This window comes from Trachypithecus francoisi, unplaced genomic scaffold (assembly GCF_009764315.1).
Source record: "Trachypithecus francoisi isolate TF-2019V2 unplaced genomic scaffold, Tfra_2.0 Lachesis_group2, whole genome shotgun sequence".
Classification (NCBI taxonomy): domain Eukaryota; kingdom Metazoa; phylum Chordata; class Mammalia; order Primates; family Cercopithecidae; genus Trachypithecus; species Trachypithecus francoisi.
Window position 1 is genome coordinate 138,489,059 of NW_022681465.1, and position 24,857 is coordinate 138,513,915.

Sequence of the window (24,857 nt, forward strand, 5' to 3'; positions counted from 1 at the left end):
AAAATTCGCCTTGAAAAGCCCTTCAAGGCCCATAAAGTACAATATAGCATCATATCTCTGCCATTCCTGCAGTGCTGGAGCCAATCACTGCCTCTTCAGTTAAGCCCCGGATGAAATGGGGTTTGTCTCCAGCCACCCAGCAGTAGGAGGAACGTGTGCCTCCCCACTGGGCTGAAGGTGAGACAGTTAAAGGAGCCTGTGATGTGGCTCCACCAGGCCCTTCTGCTGTGACCCTCTCACCAGCCCCCTGCAAAGAACTGCTGTGCTCCCCTGGAACAGGCAACAGAATTGCTGGCCTGGGTCCCCCAGGGGGAGAACGGTAGGGCCCAGACTCAAACCCATGGCTTCTTGACTTGCCATCCAGTTTCAATCATACTGAAAATGCACCTGGACCCCCAGCTCTGCTGTTCTCCCCACACTCCTTCCAGGAGCAAGACATGGCAGGCCAGGTTCCCCAAATCCTGGGACAGGCCCCCAGGTTATTCTCATCTTCCAATAGGACTTCTTCCCTCCTCCATCCAAGGGAGTGAAGGAGGCTGAAGTACAAAGAGATGGTTGGGCCAGAAGTGGCCTTCGAGCTCCTCTTCTTCCACACCCAGGCCACCCTGAGAAGTCTGTCCTGCACTGCAGGAAGCAGTGACGCTTTGTCCAGCTGTGCCCACTGGAAAGCCTGCAGTGGCCTGCAGAGCCCCACCATGCTATGAGCTGTCCTTGCCATCTGACAGCTTCTGCTTCCTGGCCTTGCCCTAAAAGAGCTAATTAGCATTTCTTCCCAAGAACCAGCCTGATGGAGGCCTCTCCTGACCCCTTGCCCAGCCTCTACCAAGGCCACATCCAAGAGCCAAGTAGACCAGGGCAGCTTCTCGCTCTACCTCCTTAACCCACCAGTGTCTGTGGTCTCTGTCCCCACATCCCCCAAATCAGGGCCAGGGAGTCTGCTTTCCCCAGGGGGCCCAGCACCCCTAGCTCAGTATCTCCACACAGGGGTCAGAGAGGGCCCCAGCTGTTCCAAAGCTGGCAGCTCCCACACTGCACATCCCTCCGTTACCCCTACACACGGAGGGGTGGGGAGTTGGCTCAGGGTTAACCCAAAACAGCAGGCAAGCCAAAATTCAATGCCAGATTCCATTACAGGATTTGGAATGAGTGCCTATTAACTTTATAAATTAAGTTGACTTTAGATCTGTGGTTTTCAAATATTCTTGAGAAAACTTTGTTTTCAAGAGAAATCTTACCCAAAAGTCTAATACATAAAATAGAGGAAAGATAATAGTGCCTAGCAGCTCACGAGTGTGTATTGCACACCAGCACCATGCTAAGCTCTCAACGCGCATTGTATTAGTTAATCCTCACCAATAGCCTTAGGAGGTGGAGACTTCTTTTAACCTCATTGCATGAATGAAGAAGCACAGGCTCAGGAAATGTAAATACCCAGTCAAGGTCTAGCTGCAGGCAAGCCCAAGGGCTCTCTTCACCATGGTCATGTTCTGGTTGAAGTGGGTATGAGAAGCCCAGAACCATGTAAACCTGGCACCTTCCACATCCCACTGCACTCCATGTACTGCCAGAGGTGCCTCCCCAGTCAGTACCTTTGAGATCTAAAGAGTTCAATTTGAAAACCACTGTCTTGGACTAATAACCAAATAATTATGCATTTCTCTAGCACCCAACATGAGAAGGGAGAATAATTAGATAGGATTTTCTTGCCTCTTTTGTTTGTTTTTAAAGCTGCAATCTTGGAAATGATCATCAAATTCACACCCCACTCATTGTACTTATGGGAAAACTCAAGCTGGGAGGAGAAGGCTAAGGGCAGAGGGGAGACCCAATCCTGGCCTCGGACATCTAGCCCAGACTCCCTCCCATGCAACCTTGACAGACCAAAACCAGCGGCCAGAGACCATAAATGCTTCTTTAAACAAAGCCATCAAGCCACCAGCACACCTGGCTGTATTCATACAGCATCCCACACCTTCCAATGTCCCGGGCATACCCCAGCCCTGGGGCCCTAGCCAGGTAGGGCTGTAAGCCCAGAAAAAGGCAGGGTCTCAAGAGAGAATAAGATTGAGTGGCAGAGGAGGAGGGAACTGCAGAGAGCAGGGGACCAGGCCCCAGAGAGCAGAGGGAGAAGAGAGAAGAGACAGGAAGGAGGACCGCAGGTTGTGGAGGGACCGCAGGGTAACTCGGGCTCTAGGGGTGGGACAGGGCAGGCCCTTGGAGCCAGGAGGGGATTCTGGCACTGAACCAGCACCAGTAGGCCTTGGCGGGAGGGGGCATCTTGGAACCCAAAGCCTGGAGGAATGGCTGTCCATCCTCCACAAGCTTTCTGGGTGGGACTAAGCTGTACGGGGGGCAGGGGCCCGATCCAGCCCACACATAGGCAGGACGGAGGTCACCCCTCATGACCATTTCTGTCATCTCCTTGCACCCTCTCTTGCACACCAGCTCTCCAGCCCTGGAGAACCACAGAAATCTCCTTCTGACCTGCCCCTTTCCTTGCGTATGCTCCAGCCCCAGCACAACTGTCACTTCCACCCTCCTCCAGTCCCCCTTCTCCCATCTGCCCCCAACAGTCACGGCGTGACGGTGGGCACCGAAGCCCAGCTTTTGGGTCTGGAGACAGCCTGGCCATGAATGTGGCCCACGTCTGCCCAGGACACCATCAGCAAGGCCCAGGTCTTGCTCCAGGCCTGAAAGCCGGTCTCTGTTGGCAGAAACGCTGCCAGAGCCAAGCCCTGCCAGGCTCCTGGAGGGGCTTACCTTCACACCATCACTCTTCTTGTTTCCCCCACTCTTCCCTCCTGTGGAGGAGAAAAAGTAGAGGGTTAACAACACCAGGCAGGGCACCAGGGCCCACAGGGCGAGGAAGAGCAGCATCCACAGGCAGCCGGAGGGCAGACCGCAGGGAGCAGAGGCGGCCCAGCGATACTGGGGGAGGCCTCCTCCTCTTCCTCCTCCTTCCTCCTTGGCAGGCCAGGGACTGCCAGTCGCCCGCTGGGTGGGCCTGGGTTCCCCGCCTTCTCAGCAATCTCAAGCGTAACCCTCTGGCTTCATGGGTTGAGGGAGGTGTCCAACACGTCCCAGGACTGTGGGCTGCTGTTTCAGCGTGGGGATTCCCTCTGAATTCCCGTCACCACCGTGCTGGCAGTGGCCAACCCCAGGCCTGGCTGCCTGGCCCCAGGCTGGACACGCCCTCCCAGCCCTGGCCCTCTCTAATTTTAGCCCCATGCTGCTGCGGAGGTCATGTGTCAGCCCTGCCTACTCACTCTGGACAGCTGCAGGCTGCGTCTTATGGGTGACAAGAAGCAGATGCCCCCACTGGGGCCCACCCTGCTAAAGCACCTATCCCCTGCCTCTGTCCTCAGGCCATATAGACCTCCCCAGCCTCAGACTCCAGAGCCCCATGCTGGCTCTAGCTATGGCCCAGGTGGCCGGGACAAGCAGAGCAACAGCTCTCTGGGGGCCTCCCCTGCTGTCATTTCCCCTTACCTCCCTCCTCACTTCCTGGCCAGAGCCCTGGAAGTAGGCATCAGCCAGGAAATGGCCTGAATGTCCAGCCCTGCCCACTGGCATCCAGCTGCTTCAGACTTAAGCAAATACCTTAAATGCAACAAGGTATCTGCGAAGTACTTAGCACAGCACTTGGCACATATGCCGCACATGCTCAGGAAATGGTAGCCATGATAAGACCTCTCCTGGTGGCCTTGAGACGGGGAGTTAGGAGGACAGTCACATGAGCCACTGATGCCTCAGGGGCTCTGAGGCATGGGGCTCATGGCAGGTTACCTTCCCAGTTACCCCCACATTTCCACCTCTGATCCCGTCAAGGTTCTCATTCCAAGCTCCCTACTTGCAAACCAAGGCAGGGGCCACCTCTGGATCCCGAAGCTGACAGGAATGGTTGTCCATTCGCCACAGGCTTTGGGGGGTTGGACTAGGATGTGCAGTGGGGCAGGGGGAGTGCTTTCTCCTCGAGCCTCAAGGTGGACGCCCCTCTCAGCTCCAGCCTACTGTCACAGGATTGTGGGTCCAGTGAGGCCACAGCATCTACTTTCAAGAGACGAGAGCAATCTGGGGTTTTCTATGAAATTTCCTAATTTTTAAGTGTTAGAAACTCATTTGAAAAATTTTTTAAAACACCTCTACTTCCACAAAGCATATTAAGAGATTCAATCCAGCTCACAGGCCGCCATTTTGTGAGCTCAGGACTAGAGTTCTCTAGGGTGCTTCAGTTGTTAAAAAAAGACTCTGACTGTCTAGGTAGCTCATCTTTCAGTTTACGGAATGGCAGGATCCTTGTCCAGGGAGAGGGTGGGAAGGCAGTTTAATGAGGTGGGAAAAGCCCAGTCAGAAGTTCTAGTATCTGCCCACCTCGGGGTCTCACTTCTCCCAACGGGTTACATGGGCAGGTGGACCCACTCAATGCAGTCGGTTGCCCCCTTCTCAGAGCGGCCCTCTTGCTGTGGTGCTGGCCACAAATCTGCAGCAGCTTTCTCGGCTGGCCCCAGCCCCAGTCAGAGGGCCCCTCGGGTGAGCTTTACTCTATCTGCTATCTATATCTGCTCTGCTGCCTGCCAGCGGCCTGCGCTCCCCCAGAAGGAAGCCTCTGGCGGGCACTGGCCCCAGCTCTCTCTGATGTGCCAAGAGGAGCTTCTTGCTAAACCCTGACAATAATCCCTTCCCCTTCTCTCTGCAAAGCCACATGCCTCAGGTGATTGGGCACTCCCTGCCTTAACCAGCCCCGTTTGGCCAAGGGCCTGGGACGCTCCTGCCCTCGACTCCCTGGTGACCCAGCCCAGTTAAGGGCACTTGCTCTGGGGTTGGTCAAACCTGTGCTGAATGCAGGCTCTGCCTCTCTAGCCATGTGACCTGGGACAAGTCAGAGCTCACCTTCCTGAGCTTCTGCTTCCTCATCCCAAAAATAGGGATGGCAACACCCCCAGCATCCCCTCTGCTACCTTGTCATGCAGGCCACCTGAGTGGAAGCACGGGACTGCGTAGCACAGGGCTCCAATCATGGTGGGCAATATTGTTACTCCCTGGACCTGGCTCCATCCCACCTAGACCTCAGCCCCCTGCAATCGGAAGCCTTCCCCTCTAGGCAGTCCGGCCTGAGAACCCCAGCACTGCTGTAGGAGTGGGGAGCCAGACTAAATCTCTAACCAGTCCTGGTGGGCCCTGGGCTTGCTAACGTTTGACCTCTCTTCACTTCTGGGCACAGGCCAGGGCAGATGAGCTAAGCCCTTAGTCACAGAGTCCTCTGCAACTCCCTCTCCCCAGGCCCAGTGACCTGGGGGCACCCAAATATCTGACTGGACAGTGCCCCCAACGAACTGGTGCAGGGCTTACTGGGGACCCCAAGGTCCTGCCACCTACCAGAGAAGTTCCTGGTGGCCAGCATCGTGGTGAGAATGGCTCCCTGCAAGAGATAAGAAGAAGGCAGTAGGAGAGGAGGCCGGAGTGAAGGAGGGCCAGAGAGATGGGAGGGCCATGGGGAAGGAGAGGCAGGTACTGCATTCAGAGAGGAAGCCAAAGCCTCTGCCCAGCCCCTCCATTTGTCCCAACCCCAAACCCAGCCCAGAGCCCATCCCTCGCCCCCTGGAGAAGTCGGGGTGAGCTAGGCTTTAGCCAGTACAGCTCCTAGGACAAGGCTGCCCTAGGGGCAGATATTAATGGACCCCTTGGCCCAGCCCAAGCTGATGTACTTAACTTGAGGGACACCTACCAGCAGAGGCTGCTAAAGACGATGGACTTTTCTTGCTTGGGCAACAACAGTAGACCTCGTGTCCCCACCTCTTAGCCCTCTGCCCCATGCTGAGAGCATCTTGCTCCAGGACTAGCTCATCCCTCCATGTCCCCTGAGCTCAGAGAATCCCAGGAGGACCCTCAATGTGGAGAAAGCCTCTTCCATCAACAAGCAGCCTGGGGGCCAATGGCCCCTTTGGTTCCAGAGCCATCTGATTCAGACCTGACTTGACACCGTCTGAATCCCACTGCTTATGATGTTAAGAATCCCTGATTCTGATATTTTGAGACTTCCTCTGTGACACAGCTTCCACTGCAGGATGGGGATGGGACTCAGTTCTCCTGGCATCATGCTGGCCACCACCCCTTGGTCTGTGTCCCCATCCTGAACCTCCACTCCAGGCCTGGGAGCGGCAGGTAAGGACATTCCACAAGAGCTGGGGCCTCCACCTCTTCTCTCATCATCCCCAGTGTGCTGATGACTCCTCTGTTCCACTGGCCAGGGGCCCCTCATTGCCTGGCAAAGGCCAGGCCAGGAGCTGTCACCACCCTGAGAACACACAGAACCTGCAAGAATGTGAAGCTCTGGGCCCACCTGGGTCCCACTGAGCTTCATCAGGGCCACGATCACTATCTGAGTGCCTCAGCCATTCCTCCACAATACTTGGCAGCTGGGGCCCCTCCCCCATGAGGGTCTCATGTTCAGTCTCGTCTCACCCCCGAAGCTCTCCCCAGCCACTCTGAACCACTTGTGGTGCCCCTAAGGGGTCAGCCGCACTTCCAAACTTCTGCACAGGCTGTTCCCTCTGTCTGGAACATGTTCCCTTTCTCTTTTTTTTTTTTTGTTTTTTTGAGATGGAGTCTCGCTCTGTTACCCAGGCTGGAGTGCCGTGGCACGATCTCGCTCACTGCAACCTCCGCCTCCCAGGTTCAAGCGATTCTCCTTCCTCAGCCTCCTGAGTAGCTAGGATTACAGGCGTGCACCACCATACCTGGCTAATTTTTGTATTTTTAGCAGAGACGGGGTTTCACCACATTGGCCAGTCTGGTCTCGAACTCCTGACCTCAGATGATCTGTCCACCTCAGCCTCCCAAAGTGTTGGGATTACCGGCGTGAGCCACCGCAACTGGCCATACGTTCCCATTCTGACTCTAACTTGGCTAATACCTGCTTTTCCTCCAAGGTCTCAGCTTAAACGCCCCTGGCTCCAGACCCAGAATACCATTGTCCTGCTGCGTTCTCCCATCACCTTGAGGCTCACCCAGGCACAGCACTCACCACTGCCCCGTAACGCCCCAGGAACTTGTCTGTCCTCTCCACTAGAGCAAGGGCTCAGTCACTTACCGCTCACTCGCCAAGCCCAGCCTGCTGTCCAGCATGCAGCAGGTGTTCAATAAATGCTTATTGAATCAGTGAAAGAAAGAACTAGTGAGCGAGTCTCCTGGCCTCTGTGGAGACCCAGGCAGAGTTAGTCCCATGGCCAGGACTGTGGAGGGTAAGGACCTGTTACCTTCAGTTTCCTCCTGGCATTGAACTTCTTCAGGCAGTCCACGGTCTCCTGTCTGTGCATGCAGGATGCCACGGTGGAGCGGTGCTGGAGGAAGTAGGGGAGAGGGCTGTGAGTGGAAGGCAGGCTGGAAGACAGGCCCACCCAAGGATACCACTCAGCAGGGCGTCTTAATGGAGGTGTGGTTGACATCTTGGGGAGAACAATTCATTGCTCTAGGTGATGTTTCAGGGTGTTTAGCATCCTGGCACCAGACATACAATGCCAGTAGCACAGTCAGTTGTATGTCAACCCAGAATATTCACTCCTCGTTTCCACATTACCCCTGAGAACCACAGCAGGGGCAGTCTCTTGGATTAAGCCCTCTCGGCCCCATGGGCCAGGGGCAGGGCCAGAACTCTGTAGGGGCCTGGACCATGAGGTCTGGATGGGGCTCCTGGGAGAGGTCCTGCTGAGGGAGGCTCACCGAGATCCAGGGGTGCTTAAGGGCTTCGGCAGCTGTGATGCGTTTGGATGGGTTAATGGTCAGCATCTTATTGATCAGATCCTTGGCTTCCGGGGTGACGGTGTCCCATTCTGGTGATGGGAACTGGAAGGGGCAGAGAGGCCAGGTTTGCCCAGCCTGCCCCAGGCCACCCCTGCGATCCCCCAGCCCCTGACTGGCAGGGGAGCAGGCAGGGGTCCTACTGCCCATCCACTCGGACATCCACACCAGGAGGAGTTGGGGCTCCTCACTACAGGGGAGGGGCAGGGCCCCCTGGCCCCGTACCAATCAGAACACAGCGGAGGGAAAGGAGGCCTCCGTCCATCCATCATTCTGAAACTGTGCCTTATTTGGAGAGCAGCCGGCCAGTGGCTTTAGCCCAGACTTCAGAATCAAAAGGCCTGGGTTCAAGTCCTGGCTCTGCCTCCTGGGTTGTGTCACCCGGGTAAGTCACAAGACCCCTTGAGCTATCTCTAGAGATGTTATGAGAACTAAATACAATATAAAACATACAGCACAGAGCTTAATAGCTATCTGCATAAAAGCAATATAGCTTGGTAGTTAGAAGCATGGATGGTAGAGCCAGACTGCCTAGGTTCAAATCCCACCTCTACCATTTCTTAGCTATGTGATTTGGGCAGTTACTTGACCTCTCTGTAGCTCAGCTTCTCTATATGTAAAATGGGAATAGTAACAGTACCTATGGCATAGATTGGTGTGAGGATTAAACGTAATAATATGTGTAAAACATTCAGAAGAGTGCTATAGAATTGTTAGCTATTATTATTTGTATATATGAGAGAGAAAGAGAGAAACCCTGGCTTGGGAGGCTGCCTCTCCCCCACTCCTCACTCCATTTTGGTGCTGCTTCTTGCCTTCTGGGGCCCCACAGGATAAATCTCCAATCATTAGGCACAGCATGGTAACCACCTGGCCCTGGTCAGTCTTCACAATCCCCTGGGGTTCACCCCTGCACCAGAACTAGAGAGTGGCTTGGCGCTGGCTTTCATTGGAAGGGCACCAGAGGATGATGGGGGCTAAAGAGAGGAGCGACACTCACATCATAGGCGCCGGCTTTGATCTGCTGGTACAGGCGGTGCTGGTCCTCATCCCAGAATGGGGGGTACCCAACCAGCAGGATGTATAGGATGACCCCTGGAGAGAGGACCAGAGAACCTTCAGCCCGCAATGGGGAGGAGACATAGGGGGAGGGGAGTGATGGGAAAGGAGAGAGGGGCCCCCAGAGGCCAGGGTGCAGCCAGGGGCACTAAAGGGCCTTAGGATGAACTCACCACAAGCCCACAGGTCCACAGGCTTCCCATATGGGTCCTTCCGCAGCACTTCTGGGGAGAGGTATCCAGGAGTCCCTGCAAACCCTGCTCCCAGACACACAGACAGGCAGACACATACACAGAGGTTGTCTCGTAAGTAACCTGGAGCAAGATCCTGCTGGAAGAGGGGATGAGGGTTGTTCTGGAGCTGGGGAAAACAGCCCCTGTCCCTCAGGTGCACTTGGGCTTGTATTGTGCAACCCAGGTCGGCCCAAGACATAAGCCTGATGAGCCAGCAAAGCCTCTAGATCAGACCGACAACTACCTAGCACACCTGTCACCACTTCCTACTTCAGAGCCAGTGGTAATCAGTCACAGAGCTTCTTCCTACTGAGTCCTGACTCAGGATCATAAGCTTCTCAGCACCACTCTTCCAGGAGCCACTAGCGATCCATTGCTGGTGGCTTCAAGATGAAATGCACCTGCCATGTCAGCCCCAGGCTGAGAGCTAAACCCTGGCCCACTCTGCACCCCCTTGTTGAAGTTGGTCATGGGACGTCGGGAGGCCTGTCCTAACTGACTTTGCCCCTTGGGTAAGTCTCTTTATCTTCTAGTCCTTATTTCCTCATCTGTCAAATGAAGGATTAGAGATTTCTCTCTTAAGTGCCTCCCAGTGTTGTTGAGGGGGTCAATTGAAATAATGGACACCCAAGGTATTCTAACAAGTAATTTTAAGAATAGTTACAAGTTACTGAGTGTATATGCTAAGCATTGGGCTGAGCTCGTCATATGCCTGAGCACATTTAATCCTGACACGACTCCTGAGGAACATACAATTATTATCCCCATTTTACAGATGAGGAATGAAGGCACAGAGAGGTGAAGTGACTTAGCCAAAGTCACATACCTTATAAGTAGCACAGTCTGGATTTGAACCCAGAGCTCTGGTTCTTAACCATGTCTCAATATTGTCCACTAAAGAGTACTCCCAGGTAGCTGAAAGAGGCCCAGTTATACCAAAATCACAAAGCAGGCTGGATCGTCTGAGTTAAGTCCTGGTCTATCCCTTTTAAACTTTCTTGACCTTCTGCAAGTTTCCTGCTGCTTTTTTCCTCATCTTTAAAATCAGGATAATAATCTTAAGCACCTAGACTATTAGGGCAGCTCTGTGGAAACTTCCCTAAGGCCTTCAACCACAGGGAGCCCTTTGGGGAGGAGAGATGGCAGAGGGGAGTGACAGGAAAGGAGAGAGGGGGCCCCAGGGAGCCCTGTGGAAGCCCGTAGGTTCCCATGCCTGGGCCCTGGGGACACAGATGGGTGCTGCCCACTGGCTCAGAGGCTAGGTGGGGCAGGGCCTCTGCTCTACCAGCCCTGGCTGGCCCAACAGCATCTCCAGCCATACCCACTCAGGCAGGGGGTTCCCAGAGGCTGATGTGTCAACACAAATGGGTGCTGACCCCCAACACTCCTGCCAGCCCACCCCACTTACCAAACCATGCCTGCTGCTCCCCCTCCACCTCTATGGCCAGGCCAAAGTCTGCCAGCTTCACTGCGGCACCCTTGAGCTTGGAGGCCAGCAACAGATTCTCAGGCTTGTCAGGACCAGAGAAGAGGGAGGAAGGGGAGGAAAGCGCCAAGAGACAGTCAGCAGATTCAGAGCCTCACTTCTGGGGGCCTGGGCTCACAGGAAGAACAGCCCGGCCCTCCGGGGCCCCTGCTCTCATCTCCAGCCCCGCCTCGGGTTCCTGAGTCTCAGTCCACGAGAGGGGACTACCCTATGGCAAGACCTCCATCCGCTACAACAGAAAGGCTCTTTCTCCATCGGCCACTCCTCCCTCCCCACTTCAGGGTCTGGGGCCGGGCTGAGGTGAGAGTGGGGTAGTACTGTCACCACCACAATAAGGAAGCAGTAGCAGCAGCAGCATTGATTGTGCCCCTACTATATGCCAGCCTCTGGTTAAATGTTCTGCGTGTATCATCTTATGTATCATCTCAATGACCCTTTCAGGTAGGTATTATTACCTACATTTTCCACAGTGGCCTTCTTACGCCCCGTGAAACAGTCCATCTTGTTTCCACCTCAGGGCCTTTGCGTTCCCTGTTTTCCTCCTGTAATTTTTTCCCCCAAGCTTCACAAGGCTGGCCCCTCTGCTTTGTCCAGCCCTCAGTCTCATGTTACCCCATGGAGGAGGCCTTCCAACGGTTACTCTATCTAGAGGGGAAGGCCTCAGGCATCCTCTGTCTTTGCTCCTGTTGTTACCTTCATAGATCTCATCACTATTTGCAATGATTTTCCCCATCTGTCTATGTGCTTGTTCATCATCTGTCAGCCCTGGGGAATGTGAGTTCCTTATCTGTCCTGCTCACCACTGTATCACCAGCACCTAGGTTGGGGGGCCACACAGCAGGCACTTAATCAGTATTTGTCATGTATACGAAGATGAGAAAATTGAAGCTCAGAGAGGTTATGTGAGTTGGCCAAGATCATGCAGCTGGGAAGGGATAGAGCCAGAATCGAGGCAAAGTCTGACTCTAACTTAACTGCTCTAGGCTGAAAGATGATAAGGCTTATACATGGGGGCAGCGGCTGACTTGGGAAGTTCCCACACCTGGCCTCTGGGGCATTGAGGCTGCCACTTTGCACTGGCTCAGCCTCCAGAATTCTTCCACTTCCTGCTGGTCCCTTCACCGTGGGACTCAGGATGGAGGGGGCGCTAACAGTGTGGGCTGATTTAGATAGTCCCAGTTTCTTATCCCAGTGCTGCCCACCTCTATGCCATGACATGTGGACAAATTATTTCACTTCTCTGAGCTTTAGTTTCCTGAGAAAAATGCCTACCTTATGAGGTGGTGCATGGATTAACTGAGATAATCTGTGTAAGCACTTGGCTGGGGCCTGCGGTAAGTGTTTGGTAAATGTTAGTACTCCTATTTTCTGCTTGCGGAGGGGTTCAGAGTCTCTGAAGACTGTTGGTTTTGAGTCCTCCTCTGATCCCCTTCCCAGTGGGACTTCTGAAGGGCCCCACCTCTGACCTTTCCCTGTCTAAAGCTAGGCTGGACCCAAACAAATATAGCTCCCTCCGCCTGGCTCAAAGGCCTCCTTTGTCCTCTGGGGACAATGTTCCTAACATGTCCTGGGTCTCCGTAGCTGTCCTGCCCTGATTTGATGAATGTGTCACTAATTATTGTATCCAGAGTGGCCTAAATTTGGGCTGCCTCTCCTCCTTCCTCCTCCAGTGCAGGGGCTGCAGCTATAATGGGAACAGGCCCTCTGGGAGAGCCGCCCTGCAGTCTGGCTGGAGACCCTCTTCGAATGCACACTCGTCTCATCTAGACTGAGCCAACAGGGAGCTTGCCTAGGGCTCAGGAGAGAAGCCATGGCCTGCCCAAGACAGTCAGAGAGGGGCAGGGGCTCTCTTCAGAGCACTGTGCCCCAAAGAGGGACCCAGACCAGTGGAAGCATGCCCAGGGAGGGTACCCAGGATGAGGATGGCCTGGAAATCACATTCCAGGGGGACTGTGGCAGGGGTGGGTACACCCTGCAGAGGACTTAGCAGCTACAACAAAGCTGCTGGAATTCCTCTAGGGCTCTTCCAAGCTGGAGGTTTGGTCTCTGTGTGGTTCTAAACTGAGAACTGAGGTTCAGGGCAAAGCCTCTCCAGCAGGGAACAGCGTCCCCTAGTGGTGCAAGGGGATACCCCATGGGAAGTGAGCTTGCCGTCACTGAAGAACAAAAAGCAGAGGTTTGATGGACCTCTGGCAGGGTCACCCTAGAAGGCGTTGCTGAGGAAGTAGGAGCTGGATAGAGTGGTCTTTTGGCACCAGACTCCCAAGGTCACAGGATCTGGGGTTAGAAGGCCAGAGATCCCCCACCCTAGCTCAGGACAATTGAACTGCATGTTCTTGGGCAAATTGCTTGAACTCTTTAGGCCTTAGTTTCCTGCTCTGCAAAATGGAGACAATATGAACTACCAGCCACTGATACCATGAAGCTCAGTAGCAGAGATCCATGAAGTCCCTGCTGAAGGGGCAAGACCATGCAGCTGGTGCCAGTCCTAGACTCTGCAACCTCCTTCAGGTAAAAGGAAGGAGAACTGCACAGGACTAGAGTCTGGGTTTTCTTCTCCCCTGGCCTGCCAGAGATGCAGGAACAAGACTAATAATGCATCTGTATACCAGGCCCTGTGCTATCTCATTTCACATCCTCACCAACCCTTTGCAGAGGTTGCTATGGCAACCCCCATTGTAAAGAATCTGAGGTTCAGGAAGGTCATGCTACTAAAGGCTGCATGGCTAGAAGGTGGCCTGGTTGAGATTTGGACCCAGCCTGCCTTCTTCTTCACCCACTATAGCCAATCATGACAGCGTAACTGCAGCTCACCCATCCTGGCACAAAGCATGTGGGCTGGGAGTTGGAAGAGCAAGGGGCCAAACACAGATGCTCTACCTTCCCGAGCTCAGTTTCCTCATCTGAACAGTAGCAAAAATAATCTCATCCACCCCATCTTCCAGCCTAACACAGAGAAGTTAAAGGGATTCTGATCATGTCCGGCTCTGCAGGAATAGGGACATGCAGAGGAGAGAGGGGCTCCCAGGGTGAGCCACACCCACGCTGGGTTGCTCACCTTCAGGTCCCGGTGCACCACCCCCATCTGGTGGCAGTGCAGCACAGCCTCCAGGATCTGCTGGATACAGTGACTAGGGAGAGAGAGAGGAAGGGGTCACGGTGGTGTGAGCACAGGCCTCCCCTGGGAAGCTGACAGCAGGCAAGAGTGCCCTGTTCCCAGGTGCCATTGCCAGGCAGCAGCTCATACTCACCTGGCATCCGCCTCACTGTAATACTCCCGGGCCACGATATCTTCAAACAGTTCCCCACCAGTGACCCTGGGGAGACAGGCACGGAATCACCCTCCGATAGAGGCAACAGGTGCTGCCTCATCTGGAGGAGTCTCCAGGAAGCTAAGGATGGGGACTAGGGACTTCAGGACCTCAGCCACAAAAGGGGGGACTCCAGGGTCACTGGGGTGTCCCCTGCTGCAATCCCCTTCCAGTCTTCCAGAGCACCCTTCCATTGACTCCAGTCCTCTCTCCTCCTCCATCCCTGGCCCTTCTTCCCCACCTAACCCAGGTTGGAGTCCAGAGGTTAGGGACACTCAGAGCACATCACTAGGCTCATTAGGAAGCCTATGGCCTCCCCCATGATTAATATCTCAAGGGCTATTTTTTATCGACAAGACTGGCCCCATCACTAATTTTCATTGCCATACCAGGAACTACTGTGGCCTAACATTTCATTATTGCTTCTCTTTGAATCAACACTCTTCAAAAAAAAAAATTAAACATATTCCAGAAGGAAACTTTATATTGCCACTGAAAATGGAAAACCAGCATCACTGGCCACAAATAGAAGAGAAGCAAAAATAAACATGGGATGAAAGCTAAAAGTGTTTGTTGGTGTTTTAGGAAAGTCAGCTTGCACTGCTTGGGTGGCAGGCCCACCACACTTGGGGAAACTCTGGACCACAAGAGGGAATTCATCCCAAGAGGTCCAGTGAGGCCGTCCCTGATTAGGCTGCCCCGACATCCTTGGCACATCCCAGGGCGGGGCCAAACTCACAGGTCGAAGATCAGGTAGTGGTGTCCCTCCTCTGAGATGCTGTCATGGAGTCGGACTGTGGGCGGTGCGAGGCAGTTGGTTACAGCGGGACACACTGCTGCCCAGGCCCGCCCTCCCTCTCTCCCCTCCCCTGTATATCCAACACCCCACGCTCCCAGACAGTCACTGAGTACACACCAGGTGCCAGGTGCTTTGACAAGTGCCGTTGAACAAGGGCTCACTGCATTGAGTCCGAATAGACCTCGGGCATTACTGAAAGGGAGCTGGGCTTAAACACGAAAAATGCCTGTTTAGGTCAGAGTTTAGTGCCCTCCCCTCTCCGAAACCCTCTTTAGTTGCTGGGCAGGCCTAAGTCATGGAAAGCCTGTGGCTCCAATGTCTGCCGCTTACTAGCCGTGTGACTTCAGGCAAGTTGCTAGGCCTTTCTGAGCCTCTCTTGCCTTGCCTGGACAATGAAAATGAAACCCCTGGACTTGCAGGCTTGTTTTTTTTTTTTTTTTTTTTTTTTTTTGAGACGGAGTCTCGCTCTGTCGCCCAAGCTGGAGTGCAGTGGCCGGATCTCAGCTCACTGCAAGCTCCGCCTCCCGGGTTCACACCATACTCCTGCCTCAGCCTCCCGAGTAGCTGGGACTACAGGCGCCCGCCACCTCGCCCGGCTAGTTTTTTGTACTTTTTAGTAGAGACGGGGTTTCACCGTGTTAGCCAGGATGGTCTCGATCTCCTGACCTTGTGATCCGCCCGCCTCGGCCTCCCAAAGTGCTGGGATTACAGGCTTGAGCCACCGCACCCGGCTTGCAGGCTTGTTATGAGAGTTCCAGGAGGCATGCAGTTGGTGCTCACTCAGTGCTGCCTGAGCTAATATCCTGCTCTGCTCCCAAGTCTGAGGAGATAATGGAGCACAGAGGCCAGAGGCAGGAGTGACAGGGTCCCTGTGTTCTGGCATGCTGAGGAGCTGTCATCTCTTCACACCCCATTTACCCAGAACAGAGGCAAAGCTCCCAGGAGCCCAGGGCTCCCAGCATGCACCCCTGAGCTATTAGAAGGAAGGGCCTGAGTCCTGGAGCTGACTCTGGGACCGCATCCTGTCAGTCAAGAGCAAGTTCTCACAAGACAGGGCTCACATCCTTCCCCGCACCGCAACCTAAAAATGTCCATGCAGGGGCGTGCTGGCTTGGTGAATGACGATTCATCCGCACAATGGAAAATGGCACAGCTGCTAAAATAATGCGGCAGTTATGTATCTACTCGTTCAGAGTCATCTCCAAATTATGTTGCTTGGTGAAAAAGCCAAGTGCAAAACAGTATGCGTAGTACTTTTTTAAAGGATGTATTTAAGTTTATATATGGCATACGTCTCTCTGGAAGAATACAGAGAAGCAGGCACTGGGGGCGCCTCTGGGGAGGGGAATTGGGGGAGTTGGGTCATGAGAGGAGACTCACTTTTCACTATGAATCCTAGTGCCATCTGAATGTTTGCCAGGTGCATATATTTCTGACTCAACATTGAGTCCCCTGAATTTTTTATGGCTCTCATAATTGCACATGAAGTTTGGAGAGAGGCAGGCATCAGATACCCCAGAGCTGGTGCCTGTAGGGAGAGGTGGATGGGCTCCAGAGATGGAGAGGGAAGGGGCACAGATTAAAATGAAAATGTAGGCTGGGAGCAGTGGCTCACACCTGTAATCCCAGCACTTTGGGAGGCCGAAGCAGGTGGATCACCTGAGGTCAGGAGTTTGAGACCAGCCTGGGCAACATGGTGAAACGCCGTCTCTACTAAAAATACAATAAAAAAATTAGCTGGGCGTGGTGGCACACACTTATAATCCCAGCTACTCCAGAAGCTGAGGCAGAAGAATTGCTTGAGCCCAGGAGGCGGAGGTTGCAGTGAGCCGAGATCGTGCCACTGCACTCCAGCCTGAGCAACAAAGCAAGACTCTGTCTCAAAAAAATAAAAACTAAAATAAAATAAGATAAAATAAAAAAAATAAAAATTTAGGCCAGGTGCAGTGGCTCACCCTATAATCCCAGCACTATGGGAGGCCGAGGCGGGTGGATCACTTGAGCTCAGGAGTTCAAGACCAACCTGGGCAACATGACGAAACACCTCTAGAAACATCTCTACAAACAATACAAAAATTAGTTGGGCATGGTGGCAGGCACTTGTCGTCCCAACTACTTGGGAAGCTAAGGTGGGAGGGTTGTTTGAGCCCAGGAGGCGGAGGTTGCAGTGAGCCAAGATTGCCCCGCTGCATTCCAGCCTGGGTAATAGAGTGAGAATGTCTCAAAATAATAATAATAATAATAATAATAATATAATAAAATGAAAATTTAAAACATTCTTTAATGATGACACATATTTATAAATAATAACTAAAAGATGTTTTAAATATATTCTAAAGCAAAATCTTAAATCTTAAAGGCACATGTAATTCAGCTTTAATTCCTTTCAACATTTTATTATAAAAAATTCAGGCAGGCGCAGTGGCTCACGCCTGTAATCCCAGCACTTTGGGAGGCCAAGGCAGGCAGATCACCTGAGGTCAGGAGTTTGAGACCAGCATGGCCAACATGGCAAAACATTGTCTCTATTAAAAATACAAAAATTAGCTGGGTGTGGTGGCAGATGCCTGTAGTCCCAGCTACGTGGGAGGCTGAGGCAGGAAAATTGCTTGAACCTGGGAGATGGAGGTTGCAGTAAGCTGAGATCACGCCACTGCACTCCAGCCTGGGCATCACAGCAAGGCACCATCTCAATAAATAAATAAATAAATAAATAAATAAATAAAATTCAAACATACAGTTAAGTGAACACCTAGATGCCTACTACCTAGGTTCTATCATTAATGTTTTCCTATACTTGCATTACTACATTTCTATCCATTCCTCTGTCCATTGATTTATTTAATTTTTAGTACATTTCAAAGTAAACACAGGCTTAATTTTTAAAGTATACATGTGTATTGGCCAGGCGTGGTGGTTCACGACTGTAATCCCAGCACTTTGGGAGGCTGAGGCGGGCGGATCATGAGGTCAGGAGATCGAGACCATCCTGGCTAACACAGTGAAACTCTGTCTCTACTAAAAATACAAAACAAAATTAGCTGGGCATGGTGGCGGGCAGGCTCAGGAGGCTGAGGCAGGAGAATGGCATGAACCCAGGAGGTGGAGCTTGCAGTGAGTCGGGATCATGCCACTGCACTCCAGCCTAGGTGACAGGGTGAGACTCCATCTCAAAACAAAACAAAACAAAAGCATAAATGTGTATTTAACTGTATTTTTGGTGTGTAGAATCTGGCAATTCTATACCTGAGCCCTGCCCAGAACCCCTGTGGTAAGTTGGTGCATCCAAACCCCACGTGCTGGAGTGTGGGATGCTAACAGCACCTGAATCCCTGACTCAGGCTCTGCTTCCAGGGAACCTGACCTAAGATGACATATGTAAGTATACAGTATTTGAGAAGGCACATATATCATATATCATATGGTAGCACATATCATTAAATGTTAATTCTAGATGTGAGGTTATTGGAGATACTTTAAAAAGTATTTGTCTTCTCATTTATCTGCAATAAACTTGTATTGTTAGTGTATCAAGGTAAAGTTTTGCAAAAGACTCTTCCCTCTCCCTGTCTTCATCCACATGCCCTCTGGGAAGTGAACCCTCTCCTATTCTTTCTGGTGGGCCATGGTCTCTAACTTCCCTTTCCTGAGTGTAAGAAGCTCTGAGAAGCCAAGCTACAGCCAGAATCATCTCAGAAAGGGCTTTTAGAACCACGGCAACAGGCTTTGGAAGGAGCCCAAAAAGACTGGGGTCCCAGATCTACCCTCTGACCCGGGGCCTCAGCCCCTTTAGAGAATGTCCTCGGGTCTCAGGGAAATTGACAGAATTGAGGGAGGTTTTCTCCAGACCTGACTCTCACTCAGATGGTGCCTTTGTGTTGATGGTAAGGGGCACAATGGTTGGAATTCAGCCCCTACTTTTGCAGTGCACCACACGCGTGATGACACTCGAGTTGGCTTCAGTCCCTGAGGTCGAGGCACACCTCAGAGGCCAGGAGACAGGATTTCTTGTTTCAGGGCTGTTTTCACACACAAAGCCTCCCTTCCCATCAGTGGAGGCTGCCTGAGGAACGACTCAGCCAGAACCCAAAATTCAAGGGCCATGGGCTATCATCATGGTCCTGCCTCCCGGTGGAGTGACTGACGTGTCTGCACCCATTGAGTCATTCTGTCACTTTTGACTGTTTAAAATATTGTCATAGAACAAACAAATCTATAACCTAGCTTTTTATTTGTGAAGCTTGATTCATGCACTTCTGGCATGCCTGTGATTTTCCAACAGTGCATTTTTTTCTTGGAGGTTGAAGAACAGTACTTGTTCCCTTATTTTTGTGTCCCCCTGACACCACATTTGTGATATCCACTTGGGAAGCTAAATAGAAGGACTAGGAACAAGGGCTCTGGAGTCAGACTTGCTGAGTTCATCTCCCAGATCCTCTTCTTACAAGCTATGTAGCTATGGGCAAATGACTTAACCTCTCTGAGCCTCCCTTCCAAACAGTAGTGCTAATACCATTGGACTGCTGTGGTCATTAATGTAAACCACTTAGCACAGTACCTGGCACTAGGAAGAGTTCAATAAATGGAGATATTGTCATCTTCATCATTGACCTACCATGCTTCCCTTCCCCACCACAAATCACCTACTAAACTTTCAGGTTGTGCCTAGCACAGTCCAAGTCCCCTGTGCCTTGGGGTGGCCTTCTGGCATCTCCCTCATCTGCAGGTGGTGATGGTACAGACAGCAGGTTACTGACCTCTCCCAAGAAGGATCTGGGAGGCAAGCGCTTTGTGCGCAACACAGTTGGACTGACCTGTGCTGAGCCAGGGACCTCACTGACTTGGTCCCCTGGGGACTGGGCAGTGGCCACACAGAAGCAGTGACCAGTAGTAACCTTGTCCAGATTGGCCAAGCAGGCTGAACAGGACTCAGTCTAGCTTCTCTAGGGACAAACTCACCTTTCAGGTTTTGAGGCCACATCTGTACCCCTTTGCACGTCTTTGGGAAGATTACAATTTTGAAGGAAGATGCTTGGAGGATCAGGAAAGTGCACCCCCCAAGGAACCTTCCAGCCCTGATAGCAGCTCAAAGCTCCTCTGGGGTCTTCCTGTGCTGGCTGCTCAGCTCTGCTTTCCAGCCCTGCCTGTGCATCAGCCACCACCCCCACTCCCATCCCCCATCCTCACTTCTCCTGCACATTCTGAGTGCCTAGCAGAGACCTTGGCATGGGTTGGGTCTACGATGCACCTGACATCAGGTGAATGAAGGAAGGAGTAAATGACTCAGTAATGATGATGATGATGATAGCTACCATTTCTGAGCATTTACCACATGCTAGGTTTTGTGCCACGTGTTTTACTTGCACTATCTCATTTTACCCTCCCAATAGTCCTATAAGGTGGGTGCTGTGATTATCCCCACTTCACAGAGGAGGATACTGAGGCTAAGAGCTTCACAGTCTGCCCAAGCTCAAACACTTAGTTAACGGCAGAGCTGAGATTGAAACTTGGTGTCTGACTGCAAACCCCATTCTCCTAACCACCATGTTATATATAGTGCCTCCAGTGACGACTAAAAATCCTGATGGCCCCGAGGAAAGACAATCATATGGAGTTTCAGGCAAGAGGATATCTTCAGGCAAGGTTGTTCTGAGGGAAGGTGTTGACTGGGGAAAAGGGGGGCGGCTTAATGATAATGACTGTTATCATGCTATGGTCTATTTAATCATCACAATCCTATGAGATAGGTATCAGTTCCATTTTCCAGACAAAACTGAGCTTCAAAGTGGTTGAGCAACATGTCCAGGGTCACACAGCAATGAAGCAGCAAACCCAGGATTTCAACTGTAGTCCGTCATCTCCAAAGCCATAACCTACTGCTGGCAGTCACACGCAGTCACATACACACATACACTCACATGCACACATTCACACACACTCTCCAAAGCCATAACCTACTGCTTCCCATTTTATAGCTGGGAATGAGAGGGAGAGGGAGGTGCAAACATGAGGAGGCAGTGTTGACCTGAGATAGCTGCAGTTGTGCAGCAACACATGCACACACATTCACACACTCACACACACATTCACACACACTCACATACATGAATTCACACACATGAATTCACACACACATTCACACACGCATTTACACAGACTCACATACACACATTCACACACACACCCACGTGCATTCACACACTCCACACACTCTCATACACTCACACTCACATACACACATTCACGCACACACACACTTACACAGACACACACACCTTCACACACTTACATTCACACACACGTACACGGCATTCACACACAATCCAACACTGTCACATACACACACTCACACGCCTTCACACACATTCACACACACTCCAACACTGTCACACACACACACTCACACACAGTCACATACACACATACACTCACATGCACACATTCACTCACACACTCATGCACACACACATTCACTCACACACTCCACACACTGTCACACACACACACTCCCCTCCTTCCACCAGAGCTGGTAGCCTCTGTAAGGATCACAAGATCTTACAGTCAGAGATCACTCCCAACCCGCTCCATCACACGGCTGGGGGGCTGGGGGCCTGGAATGGGCAGGGGCTGCCACAGGACATTAGTAGGTCAGGGACCAGGGTTGAACCAGGGCTGCTCCCCGCCAGCCGCAGGCTGTCTCTCTGATGCTGGTCCTGGAGCCTCTGGCTGCTGTTTGTTCAGGGAAGGGGAGGTGCCTTCCGGGTATAAATAGCAGATGGAGATGCTTCTCCCTGGCAGGAGAGTTAACCCTTGGGGCCCTGGGCACGGAGAGAGGCTTCCCTGCCTTGTGAGAAGGCGTGGTGGCTGTCAGAGTCAGAAGAGTCCTTAGCGATCACCTAGGCCCTGCTCCTCAGTGTGGTCTATGAGTCAGCAGGCTTGGCACCTCCTCAGAGCGTGTTAGAACTGCAAAATCCCGGCCCTACACCAGGCCCAGTGAATCTGAGTCCACCTTTTCACAAGGTGCCCAAGACGCTGGTCCAGACAGCCCTTCCTTCATGAGGATGGGGGAAAGTGATTCAGAGAGGGCAGTGCTCCTGCCCAAGGTCCCAGAGCAATTCCCTGACAGAATTAGCTCTCAAAGCCACACTTCCTGCCCTCATGACTCAGGACCCTGATAGGCAGGGATCAGCCCCCCAATTGCACAAGGGCTGAAGAAGGGGGCCAGGCAGTGAGGTGTTGTTTCAGAGCCCATCCCCACGGGTTCTGCTACCCTGGCTCTGTCCCAGCCCGCCATGGCCCAGCCTCTCCACGCAGCCCGTGCCCGGCCTGCGGGCCAGGGCCTGAGTTGGAGCTTGCCCCTGTAGGCAGGCAGGTGCCAGGGTGAGGGAGGAGGGCAGGGCCACTGTGCCAGGCTGAATCAGCATGGGGGTGGGTTTGGGGAAAGGGCCACAGCGGTCAAGGCCAAGCGTTTCCCCCTGGCCTATTTTCATCTCTTCCAGAGCTTTAGAAGTTTTCCTGAAACAGCTTTTCTGAAGGAGGCTGCCGGCAGTGTGGGATGGGAGGAAGGGCCTTTCTTCACCTTCCCCCGAAACAAGCTGGCTCTGAGGAATGTGGAAACCATTAAAGACGCCCCCTTTCCCATCTCTGCTGCCTCCATCCCCAGAGAAGAGAGCAGCTGCTCTCCACCCGGCCCGCAAACACCCACATGCCAGAGTGGGCAGGGGAGCAGGGCCTGGCCCCCCGCGCCCCTCTCATCCCTCAAGGCTCACCAATGTTGGGGTGCTTCAGCAGGCGGCAGATGCGGGCTTCACGCTCCAGCTTCTGATGGTCTGAAACACAGAGACTCAGGTGAGTCCCGGGTGAAGGAGGAACCACCACCCTCCATCTCCTGCTCCTCAAAGCCTCGTACTATCTCCACCTCCCAGGGCAGCCCCTGGGGGCTGGGAAAGCTCACCTTCTGGCCAGGGCCTCTGAGTTCTCCAGGAAGACCATGGGGTGCAGTGGAAAGAGGAAGCGGCCTGGGTTGCAGCGACTCAAGCACATCCCTCACCCTCTCTGGCCTCCCTTTCCACGGCTCTAAAATGTGAGGCTTCTCTAAGACTCCTCCAGGCCTGTTCCTCAGGCCCTATACTCTGGCCAGACTAAATGGCTGACTTCACCTCTACAAGCAGGCCCTGCTGGGCCCTCTCACTTCAGGAGAGAATTGCACATGCAGTCCTCTCAGCTTGAAACACTTCCCCTACCTCCCACCTGCCGTTCACTGGCCATCACTCACTCCTACCAATCCTTAGTCTCAGGCCCCTGGCAGCAGGCAGGGGCCCATCCTCTGTGCTTCAGAGCCCCTGAACAGCATGACGCACTCTGTCTCATGGATATCTAGTTCCTTGAGGGCAGGGACTTGGTCTCTGTTGTATCCCTGACATCTACCCAAATACCTGGCACGTACTAGGTCCTCAAGAAATAACTGAATGAAGCTGGGCGCGGTGGCTCACGCCTATAATCCCAACACGTTGAGAGGCCGAGGCAGGTGGCTCACTTGAGCTCAGGAGTTCGAGACCAGCCTGGGCAACATGGTGAAACCCCGTCTCTACTAAAAATACAAAAATTAGCTGGGTGTGATGGCAGGTGCCTGTAATCCCAGCTGCTCAGGAGGCTGAGGCAGGAGAATTGCTTGAAGGTGGAGGTTGGAGTGAGCTGAGATCATGCCACTGTACTCTAGCCTAGGCAACAGAGCGAGACTTCGTCTCAAAAATAAAAAATAAAAAAAAGAAAAGAAAAGAAAAGAAAAGAAATAACCAAATGAAAGAATAAATGATTGAATGAATGTCTTTCTAAGGGAGTGACTGACTATTCTTCCAGAGGGCTGTGTTAATTCCCAGAAGCCACCTCCCTTTCAGGAGACTCTGGGACCAGGGACACAAAGAGCCCCAAATAATCTGCAGGGGCCCACCCAGAGCTCTCCCACCTGCCTTCTGGACTGCTGTGCGAGTCTCCTGGGGCTCTCCACACACCCAGGAGAAAGGCCTTGCTCGGGATCTGCCACTGTGGCTTCTGATTCTCCAGCTGCTGGGAACAGTGAGACACATGACCCTACTCCGTGCCCCTAAACAATCCTGGGCTGGAGACATCACTCTCCCCATTTTATAGACAAGGAAACTGCAGCTTGAACAAGCTGAAGCCTCCATGGTGGCAGAGCTAGAACTGAAAATGCATTTCCTATTTTCCATTTTGGTGCTTTTTTCACAATTTGGTAGTTAACGCCTTAATTTAACAAACAAAACCGTAAAAAGAAACCCCCCCTTTTTTTTTTAATTTTTTTTATTATACTTTAAGTTCTAGGGTACATGTGCATAACGTGCAGGTTTGTTACATACGTGTACTTGTGCCATGTTGGTGTGCTGCACCCATCAACTCGTCAGCACCCATCAATTCGTCATTTATACCAGGTATAACTCCCAATGCAAAGAAACCCCTTTTTAAAAACTCTGTGCCAAGCACTGTGTAGAGGGCTTTATATGCCTTTCAAGCCCTCATACAATCCTTGAGGAAGTTACTATCATTTTTCTGCCTTTCCAGAGGAGATAGAGCTTCAGAGAGGTTAAGTACCTGCCCAAAGTCAATCCTGCAGTGAGCAGTGGAGCCATGATTTGTACCCAGACAGTCAGACTCCAGAGCTGGGCTTTCAATCCTGGGCTATACTATTCTCCATGCCCCAGCTCATAACCACTACCTCCACTTGCCCCCAATTCTCAAATAGAAAAATGAAGACCCACAGAAAGAAACTCATGCCAACACTCAGACGCCAAGCCAACACTAGAACCTTGGCCCTGCATGGCCCTCTCAGAGTGGGCAGGTATGTGGATGGGGGCGTGGTGAGAATGGAGAAAGTTCCAGCCCTTGTCCCCAGGAATCCTGCTCCCCTTTCCCCTGCCCCCTTCACGAGAGCAATCACTGGCTGTTCTCCAAGGGCTGCAGAAGCCAAAATCAATACTGAAAGGTGGCTTTTCCACCAGCAAAGCAATTAAGTCCAATTCCGTTTCCATGGCTCAACTCCCCAGCTGAAGACTGGCTGCAAGCTAGGGACGAGGAGGTGGGGCCAGGTTGGGGGGCATCCCTTGATTCCCCCTCCCTCCATGGGCTCCTTTCATATCCTCCAGGGGAGGGGAGGCTGA

General features: G+C 52.5%; 1 protein-coding gene across 6 annotated transcripts in view; it reads right to left on the reverse strand.

Annotated features, from left to right (window-relative positions):
• Positions 1–24,857, reverse strand: part of CAMK2A (calcium/calmodulin dependent protein kinase II alpha) — a 70,162-nt gene that overhangs the window by 22,604 nt on the left and 22,701 nt on the right. For all 6 annotated transcript variants that reach the window (XM_033180578.1, XM_033180577.1, XM_033180576.1 and 3 more), the window contains 11 exons: positions 22,455–22,514; positions 14,626–14,680; positions 13,827–13,892; positions 13,634–13,706; positions 10,498–10,600; positions 9,030–9,113; positions 8,798–8,892; positions 7,720–7,842; positions 7,257–7,340; positions 5,377–5,419; positions 2,761–2,801 (listed from right to left, as the gene is read on the reverse strand). In XM_033180578.1, coding sequence (XP_033036469.1) covers positions 2,761–2,801; positions 5,377–5,419; positions 7,257–7,340; positions 7,720–7,842; positions 8,798–8,892; positions 9,030–9,113; positions 10,498–10,600; positions 13,634–13,660 — 600 coding nt within the window. In that variant the 5' untranslated portion in view covers positions 13,661–13,706; positions 13,827–13,892; positions 14,626–14,680; positions 22,455–22,514. The remainder of the gene's footprint in view (positions 1–2,760; positions 2,802–5,376; positions 5,420–7,256; positions 7,341–7,719; positions 7,843–8,797; positions 8,893–9,029; positions 9,114–10,497; positions 10,601–13,633; positions 13,707–13,826; positions 13,893–14,625; positions 14,681–22,454; positions 22,515–24,857) is intronic.